Source organism: Schistocerca cancellata, chromosome 1, assembly GCF_023864275.1.
Source record: "Schistocerca cancellata isolate TAMUIC-IGC-003103 chromosome 1, iqSchCanc2.1, whole genome shotgun sequence".
Classification (NCBI taxonomy): Eukaryota; Metazoa; Arthropoda; class Insecta; order Orthoptera; family Acrididae; genus Schistocerca; species Schistocerca cancellata.
This window is the reverse complement of record NC_064626.1, coordinates 17,976,229-17,996,880: the sequence shown is the minus strand read 5'-3', so window position 1 is coordinate 17,996,880 and position 20,652 is coordinate 17,976,229. Positions and strand designations below refer to the sequence as shown.

Here is a 20,652-nt window from a genome sequence, read left to right as displayed (position 1 = left end):
GTATGGTTTCTTAATTTCCAACAATATTATTCAGACTGTCTTGTCCCTCCGTTATTAGTTTTCAAAGACAAGTCTCAGACCAGCATTGAGGACCTAGGCTTAGGGTACACCTTTGCTGAAGCTATGCTGCTGTCACCTTGTTGTTCACATGTTGCATCTCACTGCTCATCGGAAGTCTTGTTGCATTTATGTTGCAGGCACATCATGGTCACAGGTCACATAGGCATCTCACTCCTCACCAGAAACCTTTACCATGCATTTGTTCACATCACTAGTTGAGTGAATTACTTGCAGTGTACGAATCAAAATGATATTCTTCGCGTCATCTAATGACAGTAATAGTGGTTTGCCATGCCAAAAATAGGGTTATTAAAAAGGAGAAAGAAGAGAGATACAGATCCATCCTTGCAATGTAGACTGACAACACTGCAGGTAATTTCAGTAGTTCTATCAACAGATCAGAAATTATCCACATCACTTCTAGAGATAGTTGAGAATGCCATAACAAATTACACAGTTGATTTTAAATATTACTGAATCAAAATAGAGTAAGATATGAAGATTTGACCCAAATCATTTAATGTAATTTCTGTGGAAGAGTGATTCGTAGGCCTACTCACTCAGAGATAATATTTCATCAGTTTTTATCCACATCTACTTTATGCACTATACATGACAGTTACAGATTTTTGTGCTGATATTCTATTTTTAAAAAAGAAAATGATGGTCTAAGTGAAACGGAGAAACTAATTGCACCTAATGTTACCTGTCATGAAGAGTTTGTGATGATCACAAAGAGTCCCAGGTCACTCTGCATCCAAATAGGCTGAAATAAGGGCCTGTTTAAAATTGTCACTTGTAGTTCTTGTTTTTGAAAATATCTCATAAGATCACAACAAACATTACCATCTGTGTGTGGTGATTTCGTTGGTCGGATACGTACTGTGCAAATCCAGTCAACCTACAAAGGACATTGTTTATAAAACAGCATTTTAGAATATTGCTCAAGTGCATGGTGTCCATACAAAATAGGACCTTCAGAAGAAGGGCAGCACCAAAAGTTGCATATTTGATCCACTAGACAGTGTCATGGAAATGCAGAAAAATCTGAAGTAGATGTGAACTATTGCTCGTAAGACTCTCTATGAAGTTTCATGCACCAGTATGAGGCGAGGAATGTAGGAATATTACAGTCTCTTGGATATTGTTCCTGCAGTGATTGCAGAGACAAGGTTAAACTAATTACAACTTCCACTAAAGCATTTAAGATGTCATGGAGAAGTAGATGTGCGGTGCATGAGAAACCTCGGAATGAGGAACACTCAAACATGGCACAGCTGGACTGACCATGAAACAGCTAATCACAGCACAGGTTTCAGGACGTATGGCGATGGTCATGTAGCAAAACACAAAGCAGCTTCATATCGTCGCCTGGTGAGGATCACAGCAAGCAGCAGGGCGAACAGTGATGGTGTAGGTTAAATATGACAGTAAGACTCTGTGGGCTTCATTCATCATTGCTGAGCCATGCTGCTGAGCAGTGAGGTGCCAGCATAGATGCACTCTCACTAGGTTGGCCTAAATCCATGCTGTTCTTCCTCCACAAATTTCCTTTTTGTGTTCTCCAGGTTGACTTGCAAATCATTGATACATAACTGATCATATCTTTCAAATTTTCACATTATTATCTCCTGTTTACACTCAGTCATTGACTATATTGGTAGGTCCCCATATCAAAAACATTACCCTGCACATCTGTAAGTTTTTAGTCTATTGATTTTATTAACCCACATCAGATTATTTTTAATAGTTTTGTGTTACTAATCTCTTTTCCAGCCAGGTCAAGTTGCTTTGAGTTTCCTTATCTTTAGAAATGTGAGGTGTGTTGTCCTGTGTATTATCACATTCTTTACTGTACATCAGTATATCAGAATATGATCTCAGTTGACATAAAACCATTTCAGTTCCTGTTACTTCTTCATGTGGATGATCTGCTTACCTGATGGGTTCAGTACTATCATTCTTAACAGAATTATAAAAATGATAATGAATTTCATTTTTCCTTTTCTTTTCACTAGATTTTCTTTGCACTTCTGTGTCATGAATGAAACATGTTTTTGCCTTCAAGTTTTTCTTTATCTAATCTAAAAGTATTTTTTCTACATTCCTACTTGATACAGACCTGATTTCACTTTGGAGTGCCAGTTTTCACGTTATTGGCCCAGCAAGTCATTTATTTTGGTTTCTTATGTGATTCTGTCCCATTAAAATTTACCTGTTGCCCCATCATGCTTCTTGAGTTTATTACAATCTTCATTTAGAGATCTCATTTCTTTGTTCTTCTTCAAGACATTCAGTAAAATTATTTCACTATCACTGACACACTTCCAACTTTCTTAGTCTTTCAGAATAAAATCACTGGTTGTTCCACTTTTGCAACCACCAAACTGAGCCAAGTACTTCTTACAACTAAGCTGTTTATCATGAATCAGTCTAAAAGGCAATCACCCGGATTTATTTTGACATAGCTGTGTTGACTCAATGTAGGTCAACAGATTGCATAAAAGCTAGACACTGCAATATGTGGACTATGGAGCCATTATATGGGGCAGTGAAATATTGGAAAAACATTTTATGCAGTGATGAATCACATAATACAATGCTGTGCTTCGACAGAAATGTGCAGAATTGAGGAAACCTAATCGGTGACATCTATATGTGAATTTAGTCCCTTCAGTGAAATTTGTGTTACTTATTATTTTTGCCTGTTTCTCAAGTAGAAAACTTAGTAGTCTTATTGTTTCACGAGGAGAGAGCTACAATTTTTTTTTGACTTCCTTGCTGTGTGCCATCAAAGAACTGATTGGGAACAAGCATAACTTATACTGAAACAAAAAGCCATTCATTTGCAGTACATTGTTTGTGAGAGAGTGATTTAACAGCTAATCATGAGACAGCTATGGATATCAGTGCTTGGAATCTTGACTCTACAAAAATTCATAGTGTGTTTTAGAATGCCAACTTCACTCCAGAAAATGATGACTCATACAATTATTTGTCCACATTGTAACTATCCACAAAGAACAATCTGCAGTTTTCTGTAATAACTGTTTTTCTTTTACCAGAAACACATTTTTATGAGTTATCAAAGGTCCAAGCATAATAATAATAATAATAATGATAATAATAATAATAAAGATTTTATTGTCTTTAGGCCATTACAGCAATTGACAACATCAAATGAAGTTACAATTTATAATACAGTGTGATAAGGTATTGACTACTGACATATTTAACTTATATTACAATAAATTTACAGTGGGTCATCTGTTGGATTACTGCATTTTACAGTTGAAGAATTCATTGATATCGTAGAACGGGTGGGCAATAAACCATTCATGCAGTCTTTCTTTGAATGTATGTTCAGGAAGATCCTGTATGGCATGTGGCAGCTTATTAAATAGTTTGTGCCCTGTGACTTCATAGCTATTTATTGATTTTGATAGTCTGTGGTAAGGTGTGTTTTTCTCTATTTTTCACATCTTGTAGGTTCTTCTTCGTAAAGATTAAGACATTGTGTATATAGAGGTTTATTACATTCATAATTTTTTATTTAGTAAATAAGGGTTTGCAGTGAGCCTATACAATAGGTTCTCTGATATGTGTGTGATTAAAGAGACTTCTTAAGTAATACAATCCAGTACATTGTCCTGGATGGTGAATGTTCATCGGAGATGGGGAGTATCATCAGGAGTGCCTCACGAAAGTTTGGCAGGACCACTCTTGTTCTCTATATATGTCTGATTGATATGGTGATTAGCAGTCTGTCACTGTTTGCTGATGACACTATTGTATGTGGGAAAGTGCCATCATTGATTAACTGTAGGAGGATCCAGGATGACAGAATTTTTATTTGGTGTGATGAATGGCAGCTTGTTAAATATGAAATAATGCAAGTTAATGCAGATGAGTAGGAAAAACAAATGTGTAATGTTCAAATACAGTATTAATGCTGTTCTGCTTGATGCAGTCACGCCGACTAAATATCTAGATGTACTACAGCAAAGGAAATAGAATAGGTGCATTAGGTTGGTTAGTAGGGTTAGTCAGTGGACAACTTATATTTATTGACACAATTTTAGAAAAATGTAGTTTATCTGTAAAGGAGACTGGATATAGAACATTAGTATGACTCATTTTTTAATACAGCTCAAGTGTTTGAGATCCCAGCCAGATCGAATTAAAGGAAGATATCAAAGTAATTCAGAGGCATGCTGCTATGTTTATGTTACCAGTACATTAATACATTCAATCAGACATGAGAAGTACGTATATGTATTGGGAACTAAATGGGTCTCTCTGGACGGAAGATGACACTCTTTTTGTGAAATACTGTTGAGAAAATTTAGAAAACTGACATTTGCGGCTGCCTGCAGAACAGTTGTACTTCTTGCGTAAGGACTATAAAGACAAGACAAGACAGATTTTCTTAAGAAGACATATAGATAGCCATTTTCCCCTCACTCAGTTTCCAAGTAGAAGAGGACAAGAATGACTAGCAATGATACAAGGTAGCCTCCACCATGAACTTTATGATGGCTTGTGTAACATGTATGTAGATGTAGGAAGACACACTGACTTAATCCCTTACAGTCTTTTTGAACAGTTTTTCCCAGACAGTAATTTATTACAGTGGAATGGCTCAAATTTTCTTGGGCATAGTTAGCTGTGTCCAACTACTACAATATAAAATGTAAACATAATTCCAAATAGATTTTACATCATTGTAAAGGGTATGGAGTGGAGTTCTGTAGTGTCATGCAAAATCTTTTGAGTCTGACATAAAGTAATTAACTGAGAATCATTACAACTTCAAAGCAAAATTGAAAATATGCTTTAATAGCAAAACATTTATAAATTATCTGATTGTATAGATTCAAGGGGTGAAGACAAGTTAGATGCAAGACAAGTGGCAACATATTCTGCACTGTTAAATTGTTAGAAAAGAGGTACATCAGTAAAATCAATCGTGCTGTAGATAAATCCAACTCTCTGCTATATTGCTACTCCCACAGGTGTCAGTTGTGGGACAGCCTTTGTGGTACTTGGATGAATAGAAAATAATAAGTGGTAAGTTGAAGTCTAGGGTCCATGAGGTATGCTTAGATAATGCTACTGGCTGAACACTGTCTGCAAAAGGCAGATGTCCAGGTCTGAGTTCCAGTCTAGCATACAGTTTTCACTTTTCCAAAATTTTGATGAATTAGCTAATCAAAAAGAAAAAGGTGAAGAGATAAGTCGAATATGTTTTAATAATTAACAAGAAAATGGTACTGATGTGTATGAAAAATGCAAGTTAGAGAGAAGTGGTAGGACAGATAGAATGTCAATTTCATAAGCATAGATAATACATTATTAACAGAACTGAAATATGCTTTCCTACAGGAAGCTGAAAAATGGAATGAAATGGAAAAGAAATATGTTATCCAATTACCTGCAGTTTCCCAAGAGGAAATAATATTGATAATGCTACAATTGTGTTTAAAATTTATTTAACCTTCATTGTGTACAAATTAAAGGAAATAATAATTGATAATATATTGAATTTAGCATGTTGAATTTATTTATCTCAGAATCTGTACAAAATATTTTGACAGTATGTAACTATCTGCAACTACATCATTCATTTAACTTGAAAAAAATAACAGCTTTTGAATATTATTTTACATCATTATTACCAGATAACTGGAGTTACTTGTACAGTATTATAAACAATTGCAACAACATAATAGGCACATTACAAAATATATACAATATCCTTAACAAAAATAAGTGTGCATTTATGTAAACAATGTCAGCACTACCATTACAACTGGCTGTCATCACTTTTATATTCATTTCAATAACAAAAATTTAGCTTTGCAAAGGTAACAGCTGTATTTCACAGTGATGTTAGAATATGATGCTACTCACACAGGTTTTGTCTTTCTTTACAAGAGGAGCCGTGCAAACTCTGAAATGAAAGTGAATCAGTGTTAATTTGACACAATATTTTTCTTTGTTATGTACTAATAACTGTAACATATTTTTGAAACAAGTTGATAGGTTCTTTAGTATTTTGAATTTCATTAATGTATAAAAGTCCTGGTTGAGAATTAAGAATTGCTTAGGAATAAAGGAAAAGATTCACCAAAAGGCAGAAGTTCTGCATTGTTGATAGATATGCAAACAAAAGCTTTGCTAGCTTTTGGAATGAACTTCCTTTTTCAAGCTTGTAGGAAAAACATGCGCACACACACACACACACACACACACACACACACACACACACACACAGCTGTCTCCCAACACTGTGCTTAGTCAGCTGACAGCACTATCCTGGCCCATGGTGAATGTACTGGTGTGCGGTGGGGGTGCGGAGTGGGATGAAGTGAGGAATGGAGAGAGGTGGGAGGCAGGGAGGGGGTTGGGGAAAACCATCTGGCAGCTCATAGAAAAGTGAGGAGCCATCTATGGGCTAGTTAAGAGGCAAAGGTAGAGGTGGTAGGTGGCAGACGGCTGACAACTAGCTGACACAAATTGGGTAGGGTAGTGGGGCAGCGGCTGGTGCCCCCCCCCCCCTCCCCACTCACACACACACTGTTGGGTGGGGGGTGGGCAGCAAGTTAATTTATGTTTAGGACAGGAAGGTTACAGGAGTGAAGCATGTGCTGTAAGGATAGCTTTGATCTGCGCAGCACAGAAGAGCTCGTGGTGGTAGGGAGGGTGCAGGTGGCACAGGCTGTGAAGCAGCCACTGAAATCTCACATGTTGTGCTCTGCTGCTTTTTGTGCCACTGAGGGTCCATCTTGCTTTTGGCAACAGTATGGCAGTGGCCACTCACTCTAGTTGACAGCTGGTCGGTTGTCATATTGATGTAAAACACTGTGCAGTGGTTTCAGCAGAGCTGGTATATAACATAGCTGCTTTCACAGGTGGCCTGGCCTCTGGTGGGGTAGGATAAGTATGTGACAGAACTGGAGTAGATTGTGCGGTTTGGTGGATTGGGCGTTTTGCATCTGGGTCTTCCACAGAGGTGTCATCCCTGTGGCAGGGGATTGGGAGTGAGAGTGGCATAGGGATGGACAAGGATGCTGTGGAGGTTGGATTGGCAGCAGGACACTTTGGGAGGGGATGGTAGTATCTTGGCTAGGATATATCTCATTTCGTGGCACGAGGAGACCTAATTCACAGACATACCGCCCGTGTCATATCCCCATACATACCTGATCCTTACATCCACTGCTAGAACCAACCACAAAAACGTGCACTCCTTGTCACCCAACACCATTCGGGACTGGAATGACTGCACCACATCCTTTGTCAGGGTCTGATCATTTATCATCCCTGAAATGAGGGACATCCTATCCGAGATACTTCCTTTCCCTCCCAAAGTGGTGTTCCACTGCCCACCCACTCATCCTCCACAATATTCTAGTCCATCCCTATGCCACTCCCACACCCAGTCCACTGTGACAGTGATTGTAACCTCTGGGAAGACCCAGATGCAAGACCTGCCCAATACATCCACCCAGTGCCACCTACTCCAGTCCTGTCACAGGCTTATCCAGCCATGTTGTATACCGGCTCTCTTGCAACCATTACACGGCATTTTAGATTAGTATGACAACCAACCAACAGCTAGAATGAATGGTCACCACCAAATTGTTGCCAAAAACAAGGATCCTCCCCACCAACACCAGCTACTCTCAACTGTGCAGATGGGAGCTATCCTTTACATCATATCCTTCCTGGCTAAACCCAAGGTAACTTGCTTTTCCCCCACCCCCACTCAATTGTGTGTGTGTGTGTGTGTGTGTGTGTGTGTGTGTGTGTGCGCGTGCGCACATGCATGCATCTGTGTTTTGCCTACAAGTTTGAAAACGGAAGCTAATTCTGAAAGCTAGCAAAGCTCTGTATCTTCGTTTGTGTACCCATCGACTATGCAGCACTTCTGCCTCTCAGTGAATCTCATAAATGTGTAATTCGACAGACTTCATATGTTATAACAACCAAAGTTCTATGTCTTGTTACCTAATGCCATTGAGTGGCACTGTCATAGATTAGATTAGATTAGATTAGTACTTGTTCCATAGACCATGAATATGACACTTCATAATGATGTGGCATGTGTCAGGTTAATAAAAGGTGTCTACACAAGATAATAGATTACACAAAATATTACAAGACATTTGTAAATGTCTGCTTGTTTCTGTGTATATGCGGATGGATATGTGTGTGTGTGCGAGTGTATACCTGTCCTTTTTTCCTCCTAAGGTAAGTCTTTCCGCTCCCGGGATTGGAATGACTCCTTACCCTCTCCCTTAAAACCCATATCCTTTTGTCTTTCCCTCTCCTTCCCTCTTTCCTGACGAGGCAACCGTTGGTTGTGAAAGCTAGAATTTTGTGTGTATGTTTGTGTTTGTCTGTGTGTCTATCGACCTGCCAGCGCTTTTGTTTGGTAAGTCTCATCATCTTTCTTTTTACATATATTTTTCCCACGTGGAATGTTTCCCTCTATTATATATATATGGGGGGGGGGGGGAATTGGGGTAATTACCCATTTACTATATCCAAAAATTCATCTAATGAGTAGAAGGAGTTGCCATTAAGAAATTCTTTTAATTTCCTTTTAAATGCTATATGGCTATCTGTCAGACTTTTCATGTTACTAGGTAAGTGACCAAAGACTTTTGTGGTAGCATAATTTACCCCCTTCTGAGCCAAAGTTCGATTTAACCTTGAGTAGTGAAGATCATCCTTTCTCCTAGTGTTGTAGCCATGTACACTGCTATTACTTTTGAATTCGTTGTTAATAACAAATTTCATAAGAAAATATATATATTGTGAGGTTACAGTGAAGATCTCTAGCTCTTTAAATAAGTGTCTGCAGGATGATCTTGGATGAGCTCCAGCAATTATTCTGATTACACACTTTTGAGCAATGAACACTCTTTTACTCAATGATGAGTTACCCCAGAATATGATACCATACGAAAGCAGAGAATGAAAATAGGCATGGTAAGCGAATTTACTGAGATGTATATCACCAAAATTTGCAATGACCCTAACAGCATAAGCAGCTGAACTCAAACATTTCAGTTGATCTTCAGTGTGTTTTTTCCAGTTCAACCCTTCATCAATGCACACACCTAGACATTTTGAATATTCTACCTTAGCTACCGATTTCTGATTGAAGTCTATATTTATTAATGGTGTCATTCCATTTACTGTGTGGAACTGTATGTACTGTGTTTTGTCAAAGTTTAATGAGAGCCCATTTGCAGAGAACCACTTAATAATTTTCTGAAAAGTATCGTCTACAATTTCACCAGTTAATTCTTGTCTGTTGGGTGTGATAGCTATACTTGTATCATCAGCAAAAAGTACCAGCTCTGCATCTTCTTGAATACAGAATGGCAAGTCATTAATATATATTAAGAACAGCAGAGGATCCAAGACTGAACCTTGTGGCATCCCATTCTTGATTGTACCCCAGTATGAGAAATCACCAGTTTTTGGCATATTATGTGAACTGCTTATTTCAACTTTCTGCGCTATTCCAGTTAGGTATGATTTAAACCATTTGAGCACTGTCCCATTCATACCACAGTACATGAGCTTATCTAGAAGTATTCCATGATTTACACAATAAAAAGCCTTTGAGAGATCACAAAATATCCCAACGGTGACTTCTGCTTACTCAGAGCATTTAATATTTCATTAGTGAAAGTATATATAGCATTTTCCATTGAGAAACCTTTCTGGAAACCAAACTGACATTTTGTTAAAACTTTATTTTTACAAAGGTGTGTAGCTACTCTACAATACATTAATTTTTCAAGAATTTTGGGTAAGACATATCCCCCTTTTTATGCTGTGGTTTAACAATGGCATACTTCAGTCTATCTGGGAAAATATGCTGCTTCAGAGAGCTATTACATATGTGGCTAAGAATCCCACTTATCTCTTGGGAACAAGCTTTTATTGTCCTGCTGGAAATGGCACCAATTCCATGTGAGCTTTTATTCTTGAGAGAGTTTATTATCTTCCTAATTTCAGAAGGAGAGGTGGGTGGAATTTCAGTTGTATCAAATGGTGTGGGTAAGGCCTCTTCCATTTACTGCTTGCTTCTTCTAATGAACATTTAGGTCCTATTTTCTCTACATCATTTAAAAAATGATTATTCAAAATGTTTTCGACTTCCGGCTTGTTGTTTGTCAAGTTTCCATTTGCTTTGATGGTAATGCCATCATCCTCTACTCTTGGTTGCCCTGTCTCCCATGTAATAATATTCCAAATTTTTTTGATTTTGTTATCAGAGGTATTAATCTCAGACATGATGCAACATGCTTCTAGACTTTTTAATAACCTTTCTCAATGTATCACAGTAGTTTTTATAATATTTAGCTGTTTCTGGGCCATTACTCTTTCTTGTTGTTAGATACAGTCCCCTTTTGTGGTTATACTTTTATTCCTTTAGTAAGCCAAGGTTATTTGCATGGTTTCTTATAATTAGATTTAACTACTTTCCTGGGGAAACAGTTTTCAAATTCTCTTACAAGTGTATCATGAAATAAGTTATATTTTAAAGTAGCATCGAGTTCCTTGTACACCTCATCCCAGTCTAACTGCTGAAGATTTTCTCTGAAATTTCTAATTGTTGAGTCATTAATTGAATGCACAACTTTGGAGGGTAGTTTTGAATTACTGAATGGAGCTATGTCGTGTACTGTAACTAGCTGAGCACCATGATCAGAAAGGCCATTCTCAACAGGACAATAATTTATGTTTTTAAACTTATCTTGGTCTATAAAAGTGTTATCTATCAATGTGCTGCTGTCCTTTACTACCTGAGTAGGAAAATTAATGACAAATGTCAAATTGAAAGAACCAAGCAAGACTTCCAGGTCATTCTTCCTATTACACTCTTTCAGTGAATCAACACTGAAGTCCCCACAAATAATAATTTGCTTTCCACCATCTGACAGATAGCACAACAAGACATCCAAGTTTTCCAGGAATAAATGAAAGTTTCCTGAAGGGGACCTATATACTGTTACAATTATAAAAGGGCCCTCCTTCAGTTTAAGTTGACAGGCACATGCTTCTCTGTGTTGCTCTAAACAAAACTTTTTTGTATCTAAGCTTTTTACACAGTGATGACTTTTGATATATATGGCAACTCCTCCTCTCACCTTATTCTCTCTACTCATATGTGCAGCTAGTTTATAACCACTGATATTAACCTTCTCCATATTAGACACAATGTGATGCTCAGACAGGCATAGTATATCTATAACATTTTCAGATTCAATGTCATCTAAACAAACCAGGAGCTCATCTACTTTATTCTTCAATCCCAGAATATTTTGGTGAAAAATTGTAACATTATTTTTTACTTCACTTTTGTGTGAATCTACTTTTTTCTTTAATCCACCAATATTTTGATTAAATATGGTAACATTATTATTTACTTTCCTATTGTGAGAATCTTGTGGGTTTGAGACCTCTTTAGCACCTGCTTGCCTGAACTTCTCATTGGACACTGATATTAGTCTAAAAAAGAGGTACGTCCATGAGTACTAGTGTCTCCTATTAGGGATTTTGCCAACAACCCTGCCAGTTTACCCTTCCCTTTCCTATTGAAGAGTAGGCTATGCATTGTGAAATCCCCCCTATCAATAGCCTCGACAGGAACCATTCCAATGTCTGACAGAGTGGCCAGCCTACGCAACTGATCTAACTCCATATTTACTATCCTGACAGAGTGGTTCAACTGGGACTGCTCATGCCGCACAAAAGCAGGCACCAGCGCATTATTGGTATGGGTCATTGCAGGGGCTATTTTCACCAAGTCACACTCAATACTGTAGCCCTGATCCCTATCAATACTGTTTTGCACTCCACCCACTATCATCACATATATCCTGAAGAATGCTTTTAGCTGTTAAACAATAGTAATATTAGGAATACACTATTTTTATCACAAAAAAAGGATTTACATAGACAAAAAAATTCATTGTACTGTGTGCTTATTCACATGTGATGAAAAAGATCAAATTTTATTTGTCCTATTTTTTAAATTTAATGTAATGAAAAAAAAATCACTTGATCATTTATAAACTTATTGATGTGCTAAACCAATGTAATTGTCCTCCTTCTCATTATGTTTACTTATGTTTTATTTTGATTAACTAATTTTCTTGTATTATGGATTTTAAAAAAAGCATTATAATACAGGATACTTAATCTAATTATATTTATGGGTATGGTTATATCTCCACAAACTGCTTGAGTGGAACCCATAAAAACAAATCTTAATAGTTTTGATTACTTTTCCTATTTTTTAAACGTCTCTGGTCTTATATGAATACCTTGGCTTCATGACTTTGATTCCTAATCCTGCTAATCTGTAATGCACTGATGTGAATAAGCTTGTTGCTTTTTTAGTACCATAATATCCCTGGAGCTGTTTGGATTACCAGTGTGCCTGCAATCGGAGTGGTGTTGTCAGTTTGTCCTGGTGTCTGACCTTACAGACTGTCAACAGAGAAAATTGTTGCTTTTGCTCTGCTGGTGTACTCATGACTTTGGTTGGAAATCCACTAAGCATTTCTAGAGCTGATGTATCTAGTGCTGCCATGATACTACTAATGGGAAAACTTTTCTAGACTTCCTCAGAGAGACAGGAGAGTATTAAGGAAAATTGTTACATCCAATAGGAAGACCATTACCACTAAACGAACTACTGATTTTAATATGTGTCTAGAGAATGAAAAGTCAATAACTTCACAATTCTGAGCTGCAGTACTGTTAGTTTATCCTTTTACATACTGCAGTATATTAGTGGTGGTATTGTTATAATTGGCTAATTGATGTATATAATCATTATATGTATGGAGTGATATATAATGTGCTAATGTGATTATAACATTATTGCATGGAATGATATACAGTGTGATACTTGATGTATATATCCATTCTTGGAATGACATGATATTGAAGTAATTGTACAAAAAACGACGATGTCCAAGACTGTAAAGTTAACATGGACAAATAAACATTATTATTATTATTATTATTATTATTATAAATCTGGTGAATACAATGAAGAGATTTTAGTAGTTCAAGGAATATGACAATTTTGTGACTATCAATCTGTACGGCACTATAATATTGTCCAGTGAGTGTGCTTTTGTATTAGCAGGGCTTGTTTATGTATAATGAACACCCAGAGCTCCATAGAATCCAGATAGTATTTTTCAAACTGTGAAGCATGGTGGAGGTTCTCTATGATTGTTTGAACTGTTAAACAGTTATTTTTAATGTACCCTAAGTTCACACAGAAAGAAAATCTAAATTTATGAAACAGTAAATGTAACCATAGTAATTCAGTGATGAATTAGGAGATTACATATTTAAAAATGTTCCCACTCACAACTGAAAATGCCCCATGCTGTGATGATAAATAAGGTCACAGAACATTAGTAGGCCTCTGAAATCACTAAATGTGATACTAATGAAGCCACTGTAGTCACAATTAGAAGAGGGGTAAATGTAATGGTATAAAAGCTCATTAATCACAGTTAAAGACTTAACTGTGGTTGCATTGAAGAGGACTCAAGATGTTTTGGATCCCGGAGGTGGCCCAGAGCATCAGTTATACGAGGCATGTAGTCATATTACTGAAAATTCATTCTATTGTTTGTGTTCCACTCAAGATTTTCCATTATTATGTTCAATGTTGTTTCAGCAAAGTTTACTAATGTACAACAAATGTCTGTCAGCTTCAAACAAATCTGAGGCAGTACTCCAGGACACAAAATGATACATTACCTTCGTAGTTGATCCTCCCATCTCGATCTACATCAGCCATAGCCAACATTTCATTCAGGTCTCCTTCTGTTACTGTCTCTCCTATCATATCCATGGCTGACTTGAGCTCATCCTGGAAGAGATAAGGGGTATAGTTAATTCATAGATTCACATCTGTTAGTTACTGAGTACTTAGTTTATGCTTGTATAACAATGAAAATAATCAATTTCTGACAATATCTACTATCAAAGTGGTGACCGGAGAACATGCATATAAAAAAAGATTTTAATTATGCAAGCTTTTGGTGCCAGTGGCTTCTTCTTCCATCAGAATGGTTGAAGGGGATGGAAGAGGGGTGAAGGGAAAGGGAGAGGTAGTTTTTGGAAAAGTCACCCAGAACTTCACATCAGGGGAGACTTATGAGACAGGATGAGAAGGAAACAGTGATTGTTGGGGACTGCACTGGATGAGATTTGAAAATCTTCCACCTTCAAGCTCTCAGGTTTATGCTTAATTTAATATGGTACTGGAAAGTCCTTCGTGGAATATAAATAATGGAAAAGTAGATGAAACAACACAGTATCGTTAAGTTCATGACAGGTCCAGAAACTAAACTGGAAGAGTTAAACTGTAATTTTGGCACAATGTAGCCATGGAGGGTGCTATGGCTGAGTGGTTTCCTTTCCCTTGTTTTATGTACCATCCAGAAATTTGCTTTACCAGAAAAAAATAACACACGCGCACAATTTCCTTTACTCCTTCTGTTATTTATACTTAATTTAATTTATTAATGAGTGTAAAGTTCTAGATCTAGACTGAAGGAACTTTGTTATCCTGGACTGTTTGAGTATCAGCAAACTTTAATGGATCTAGAACATAAAATAATGAAACATCCAAACAAGTCAGCCTCTCTGTACCCTTACCTTAGTGATGTAGCCATTGCAGTCTCTGTCAAAGACCCTGAAAGCAGCAATCAGGTCCTTGGTGACATCATCATCCCCCTCAGTGTCCTGTGTCAAGGCCTGGATACGTGCCACCCACTGGAGGAACTCAGCCTCATTGATGAGCCCATTTTCTGAAACCACAGAGAATATATTCTGAATGAGACTGATAAGTACTGTGTATGGGACATACTTTAATGATACATTGGCCAAGGATTATGAGATGCAGGAAATGAAAGTAAAAAACAAAGGAAAATCCAGGATGGAACAACAACAACGTCATGAAAGGAATCAATTGCTCCTCTCCATACAGACATAGGTGCTTGTGTGAATCTGTGTGTATTTTCTACTATAGAAAATGTCTTTTGGCATAAAGCTTACCTGGACAGCAGTCTTTTTGTTGTGCCTGTCTGCAACTCAACCTCTCCTCAATATGGTGAGTAGCAATCAATCCTTTCTATAATAAAGTAAAAATAAAGGCAGATAACACTAAAATGTTAATGGCACACAGCAAAAATAAAACTGATTTTTTTTCTCTTCTTCCTCTGTCTAGAACAGGGGCGGCCAGGAATCCTGCACATGTGCGGTGCACTTGCACGCGTGCAGTTAACAGGTGTTCCGCATGCACACAGGGGCAAGCTGGCCACCCGCTTATCTCCCATCCCCACCATACCTTCTGTCCGCTCCTTCCTCTGTAATGCGTTTTGTTTCCTAGCTTGCTTTATTGAGTGAATCAATAAGGTTAGTAGGAGTGCTTGAAAGAAATCATGGTTTGAAAGAGTACCTATTACCTATGATACGTTTTATTTAATTATCACAGGTGGAGTTTACAATACATTTAATATCTGGAACAAAATTTCTACATACAGACAAACACAAACAGTTACGTAAATTTTCATCACTGATGTTTGCTCTTAACCGAGACTTATTAATTCAGCAAATGGTTTTCCAGCTCTCGCTATATTAAGCACAGTCTTATAACTTGCACATACCGCTGGGCTATTATTGTTGTCGTCCTGAAAACTTGAAAACAGTGCTCTATAAAATGTTAGATCAGTTAGATGAGAGACATGACAAGAGAAAGTCGCAGATCTCTCGTGACAACAGCAACTACGACAAATTCAAATGGCTCTGAGCATTATGGGACTTCACTGCTGTGGTCATCAGTCCCCTAGAACTTAGAACTACTTAAACCTAACTAACCTAAGGACATCACACACATCCATGCCCGAGGCAGGATTCGAACCTGCGACCATAGCGGTCGCGCGGTTCCAGACTGTAGTGCCTAGAACTGCTCGGCCACTCCGGCCGGCCAACTACGACAGATTCATCTGGTATCGTCAGATCGGTCTTCTTAAGCTCAGTCAATTCCCCATCCGCTCAGAATCCGACAATAAATTGTACTCGTCCTTGTGAAATTTATTATAATGGCCTTCAATACTAAACTTCCGTTGACCAGCGAGAATACTGCCACATATTAAACATTTCGAATTTTCACGTTTTTGCACAAAGAAAAATTGATTCTCCCATTACTTTTTAAAAGATAGCAAATCTCCACTTCTCCGTTTCTTGAAATACAATGTTCACTACATAGTGCTCACTTCGCATCAACGTCCGCAGCTTAGCCTGGCACTACACCGCCACAACCTGCCGGCTGTCGCCACAGCCCCGGTCGACGCCTGCACGCGAGCAGCACACGTGCAGCGCTGTGCGCTCATGAACCGCGTGCAACGTTTGCCCGCCCCTGGTCTAGAAGAAGAAGCAATATCAGATATGTTCATTGAAGCAAATGAAATCTTTATTGCATGGAATCTCTTCTATGCAGGCGTGTCAACTATCAGGAATTATTTGTGATTTTGGCCATTCTGTAGTGTGTTGATACAATATCATAAATAAATAAATTATTTATTGTTACTATTTATCTACTCAACAGATAGAAATACAATGATGGTAATGAAGTGAGGATATCTAGAGGAACAGCTCATCAGAATAATCAGGGATACTTCCAAGAGCAGCCATATTGAGGCATGTACTGTAGTAACGACAAATGCACCCTGCCTTTATTAATTTTATCTTTTGACAATCTTTGTTCTAGAGAGTTAAAGTATGTTGTAATTTACTTGAGATCTGAAAACTGCGCAACTAAAAATATTAATACTATAGAATGTCCACAATTTTGTGTGTTTGATTTATGCATAGTTTATGAGACATTTGTACTTTCTTCTAAAGAAAATGATACAGAAGGGGAGCAATAGCACATTTATTGACAAATTTATGAAATAGTTCTTGACAGGCTCTTGACAAGTGACCAGAGACGGTGTCACAATTACACAATCTTATTTTTATAACAAAAGTTTCTACCAAAGCCATTGTCATTGCCTGAATATTAATTCACAATGTAAAATCTAGACATTTCTGTCAGGCACATTTTAAATGATTTTTCTGACCACAAGGACAGTTGCTGATACCAAAGTCAAACAGTGTCTCTCAAAATGCAGGGGCACAACCACATTAATAAATGATGAAACTCTTTAAATGTGACTGGAATGGGAAGAAACCATAATATGTGATACAGTGACAAGTACTCTGTGCCATGCACTTCATTGTGGTTTGCAGAATCTGTACATAGATGTAGCATACCTTTTTTTATTCATAATGTGACAATAGTGATAATAGTGATCCACATTACCAAATTAAGTTTTTTTCTGCACTATACATGAAGTGTCCAAATATTTCTGCAGAAAATATTAAGGTATCTTTTCCACTTCTGTTGGATCAAAAGCTGGTGTGTAGACAGTAAATTTTCCAATAGAAATAAATCACTAGTAAGATAATAATATTTCAACGTATCTTTCCTCACTTTCTGGGATTAAACACGAAGAGAAGGAAGGTGACTAGGAGACAATATTTCAAGGTCACAGCTGCATAACAGTGTGTCCAATAAGGCTGCAGAGCCTTGGTATGTACAGGGTGATTATAATTAAACTTTTAAAACACTGTAGAAATAACACCACTGGTCAGAATGATGTCAAATTGCAATGGAATATTATTGGAGAAGGGGGAAAACGTACGGCAGAAGAAAAAAAAATAGTGTGAAAATTGATCAATAGATGGCACTGTATCTGTCAGAAAAAGTAAATGGAAACACCTGTCATATGCACGACCCATTAAAGTTGGTATCAACACACTGGGTACATGGCATATCCTCCTTTCGCATTTGCAACATTTGCAACTGTCTCAATGCAGGATCGTGCTATGATGATGACTGTGCACGTGTCGCTCTGCAGAAGTTCCAGACATTGAAGGCATTGGTCCAATGACTGCTGTGGGTCTGGAAAAAATGATTTGGAAATTCGAAAAGACAGGTTCTTTTGCTGTGCAACCTGGTAGAGGGAGGAAACGAATTGATTCGACATCAGGGGAAGCAGTGGCTACAGCAATGCATGAGGAGGTGAGTGGTGGTGTGAAAACTTGTAGTGCATGGAGACTTGCCTGAACACTGGGCATAGCTGTGAGCAGGGTCCATAAAATCCTACAAAACATCCTTCTTTGCTATCCATTCAAAATTACCCATGTGCACGATTTGCTTCCTGTTGACCTGGCAGCAAGACAGAATTTTGCTTTAGAATTTCTTGCTTGCATGGAAGTGGACTATGATTGGTCGTGGAAGATTTTGTGGACAGATGAAGCTCACTTCCATCTGACAGGATATGTCAGTACACAGAATTGTCAAACATGGGCAATGGAAAATCCACATTCAAATCAACCAATACCACTTCATCCTGAAAAAGTCACTTTGTGGCACAGGTATACAGCATCATTTATCATAGGGCCATATTTTTTAAAAGAGACAGGTGCTTCTGGCTGTTACCTGTACCATCACTGGTAAACGCTATGAATGTCTTTTATGCAACCACGTCATTCCAGCTCTCCAACAGCGTGGATGTGTGGATGGGATCATTTTTATGCAAGATGGCACACCTCTGCAGTTAAGTAGCTGCTGAAGTGTCATTTCGGAAATACTAGAATTATCAGCTGCCATTTCCCTACAGCCTGGCCGTCCTAGTCACCTGATCTTAATCTGTGTGACTTCTGGCTGTGGGGCTACCTGAAAGATGTTGTGTTCAGTGTTCCAATTCCAAACTTAGCTGCTTTGAAGGCATGCATTGCGCAACACATTCTGGATGTCATCCCGGTAACACTTCGATCAGTTGTGGAACATGCTGTTCCTCAATTTCAACTTGCAGAAGTTGAGTAGTATAGCTTGTTTAATGTCAAACATACACCTTATGCATTGTTGCACGAATCATTTGTAGTCAACCACTATTAAATTATGATGCTTACAGCGCTATCTATTGCTACATTTTATAACTAGTTATTTTTCTTCTGCCATACGTTTTCCCCCTTCTCCGATAATATTCCATTGCAGTTTGATGTCATTCTGACCAGTGGTGTTCTTTCTACAGTGGTTTGAAAGTTTAACTTTAATTATAATCACCTTGTATGTATTATCATTTCAGACAGAAGAAACTAAAAATTAGTTCTAATGTCAATGGCATGAGAAGTAGGCTATTCAAAGTGCCGGGAGACATGGTATCCATTACTTTTAAGGATGTAATCAAGAATAAAGGTACTCAACTGGAAAGCATCTTGAAGGCTAAGTTAGTGCTTTACAATGCTGCACTAAGAAAAGTGTAAATGAAGCATGAAAATCTGTCAATGAAATATTACTGATATTTCCAGTTCATTAGCAATGATTAGCCTTCTGCCAGGTGTGGTGTTCTCCACAAAAACTTAGGGCTTGGTGTACCAAATTGATCAAATTGCTTATTCTTAAGTATCTTTACGGAAAGACAAAAGAGTACAACAATGACATTAATCATTCAATTGTTTCTCATCACTGTTGTTCAATGGTAACAAATTACAAATTTTATCACAATCAGGGCAAAAAGTATCAATGTTCCTCAAACAGCTTGGCATTTGATTCATTTTGCAACAATATTTTGTCAATCTTTACCATGTTGATATTACACATTTTTCTTTTGTCCCCAGTTTTGCCTCCTTTATTTCTGCTTTTGCCTTCTGCTTCTTCTTCACACAGTGTCCTATAACACTTTTAGACTCTACTGAAAATCTATTTGAATGCCTGAGGTGTCCAAACATGTTTGGACCAAATGAGGCAAAAGTAACGCATGAGATGGATGTTTCAGGAACCCTTTTCTTCTTATACAGTTTTCATTGTTGCTAATATAAATTACTTGTGCATTGATTTCACTCATATTGATCACTGCAAAAAAATAACCATGGGCCAATGGCACAAATTTCTTGCATCATTGTATGAAGTGGTCAACATATCAACAATGACAGCTCCACAGTTTGTGCCATTATAATATGTTACAATGTGTGTCTTGTGTATATCTCCTGTATCAGAGTCTATTGAATTATTCTTATGCAAGCTTGATGCCAGGGTCACTCACTTCACTTTTTTGAGAACATAGGAAACTAGAATACAGGTTTTCTCCAAAAAGCGAACTGTGGACAGCTCTTCCTTACTGGTATATAACTCTCAAGCATGTTTTTGTTCTTCATCATCCCAACAAAAGATAGAGTTTTTCTTCCTGATTCTTCTATCAAGTAGCTGGTAGATCAGTTATCTGCATTTCTGACAATTGAATCACCGTTACCTTGTCACATCTGAGGTGCCGCATGATGAATCTGAAATATTTTATCAGCATTATGAGGTAAAATTTTTCAGTGCTATTCCAATCAGGTCCTGACAAACCCTCTAAGCTTAACGTGTTACTTCTGTTAACATCAGCTAAACACAAGAGACCAATGAAGGCTTTCGGTCCC

At 37.6% G+C, this 20,652-nt stretch overlaps 1 protein-coding gene across 3 annotated transcripts in view; it reads right to left on the bottom strand.

Annotated features, from left to right (window-relative positions):
* Nucleotides 1-5,605: 5,605 nt before the first annotated feature.
* LOC126164560 (calcium-binding protein E63-1) overlaps nt 5,606-20,652 on the bottom strand; it is a 671,194-nt gene continuing 656,147 nt past the window's right edge. For all 3 annotated transcript variants that reach the window (XM_049920251.1, XM_049920252.1, XM_049920253.1), the window contains 3 exons: nt 14,782-14,933; nt 13,879-13,990; nt 5,606-6,013 (listed from right to left, as the gene is read on the bottom strand). In XM_049920251.1, coding sequence (XP_049776208.1) covers nt 5,991-6,013; nt 13,879-13,990; nt 14,782-14,933 — 287 coding nt within the window. In that variant the 3' untranslated portion in view covers nt 5,606-5,990. The remainder of the gene's footprint in view (nt 6,014-13,878; nt 13,991-14,781; nt 14,934-20,652) is intronic.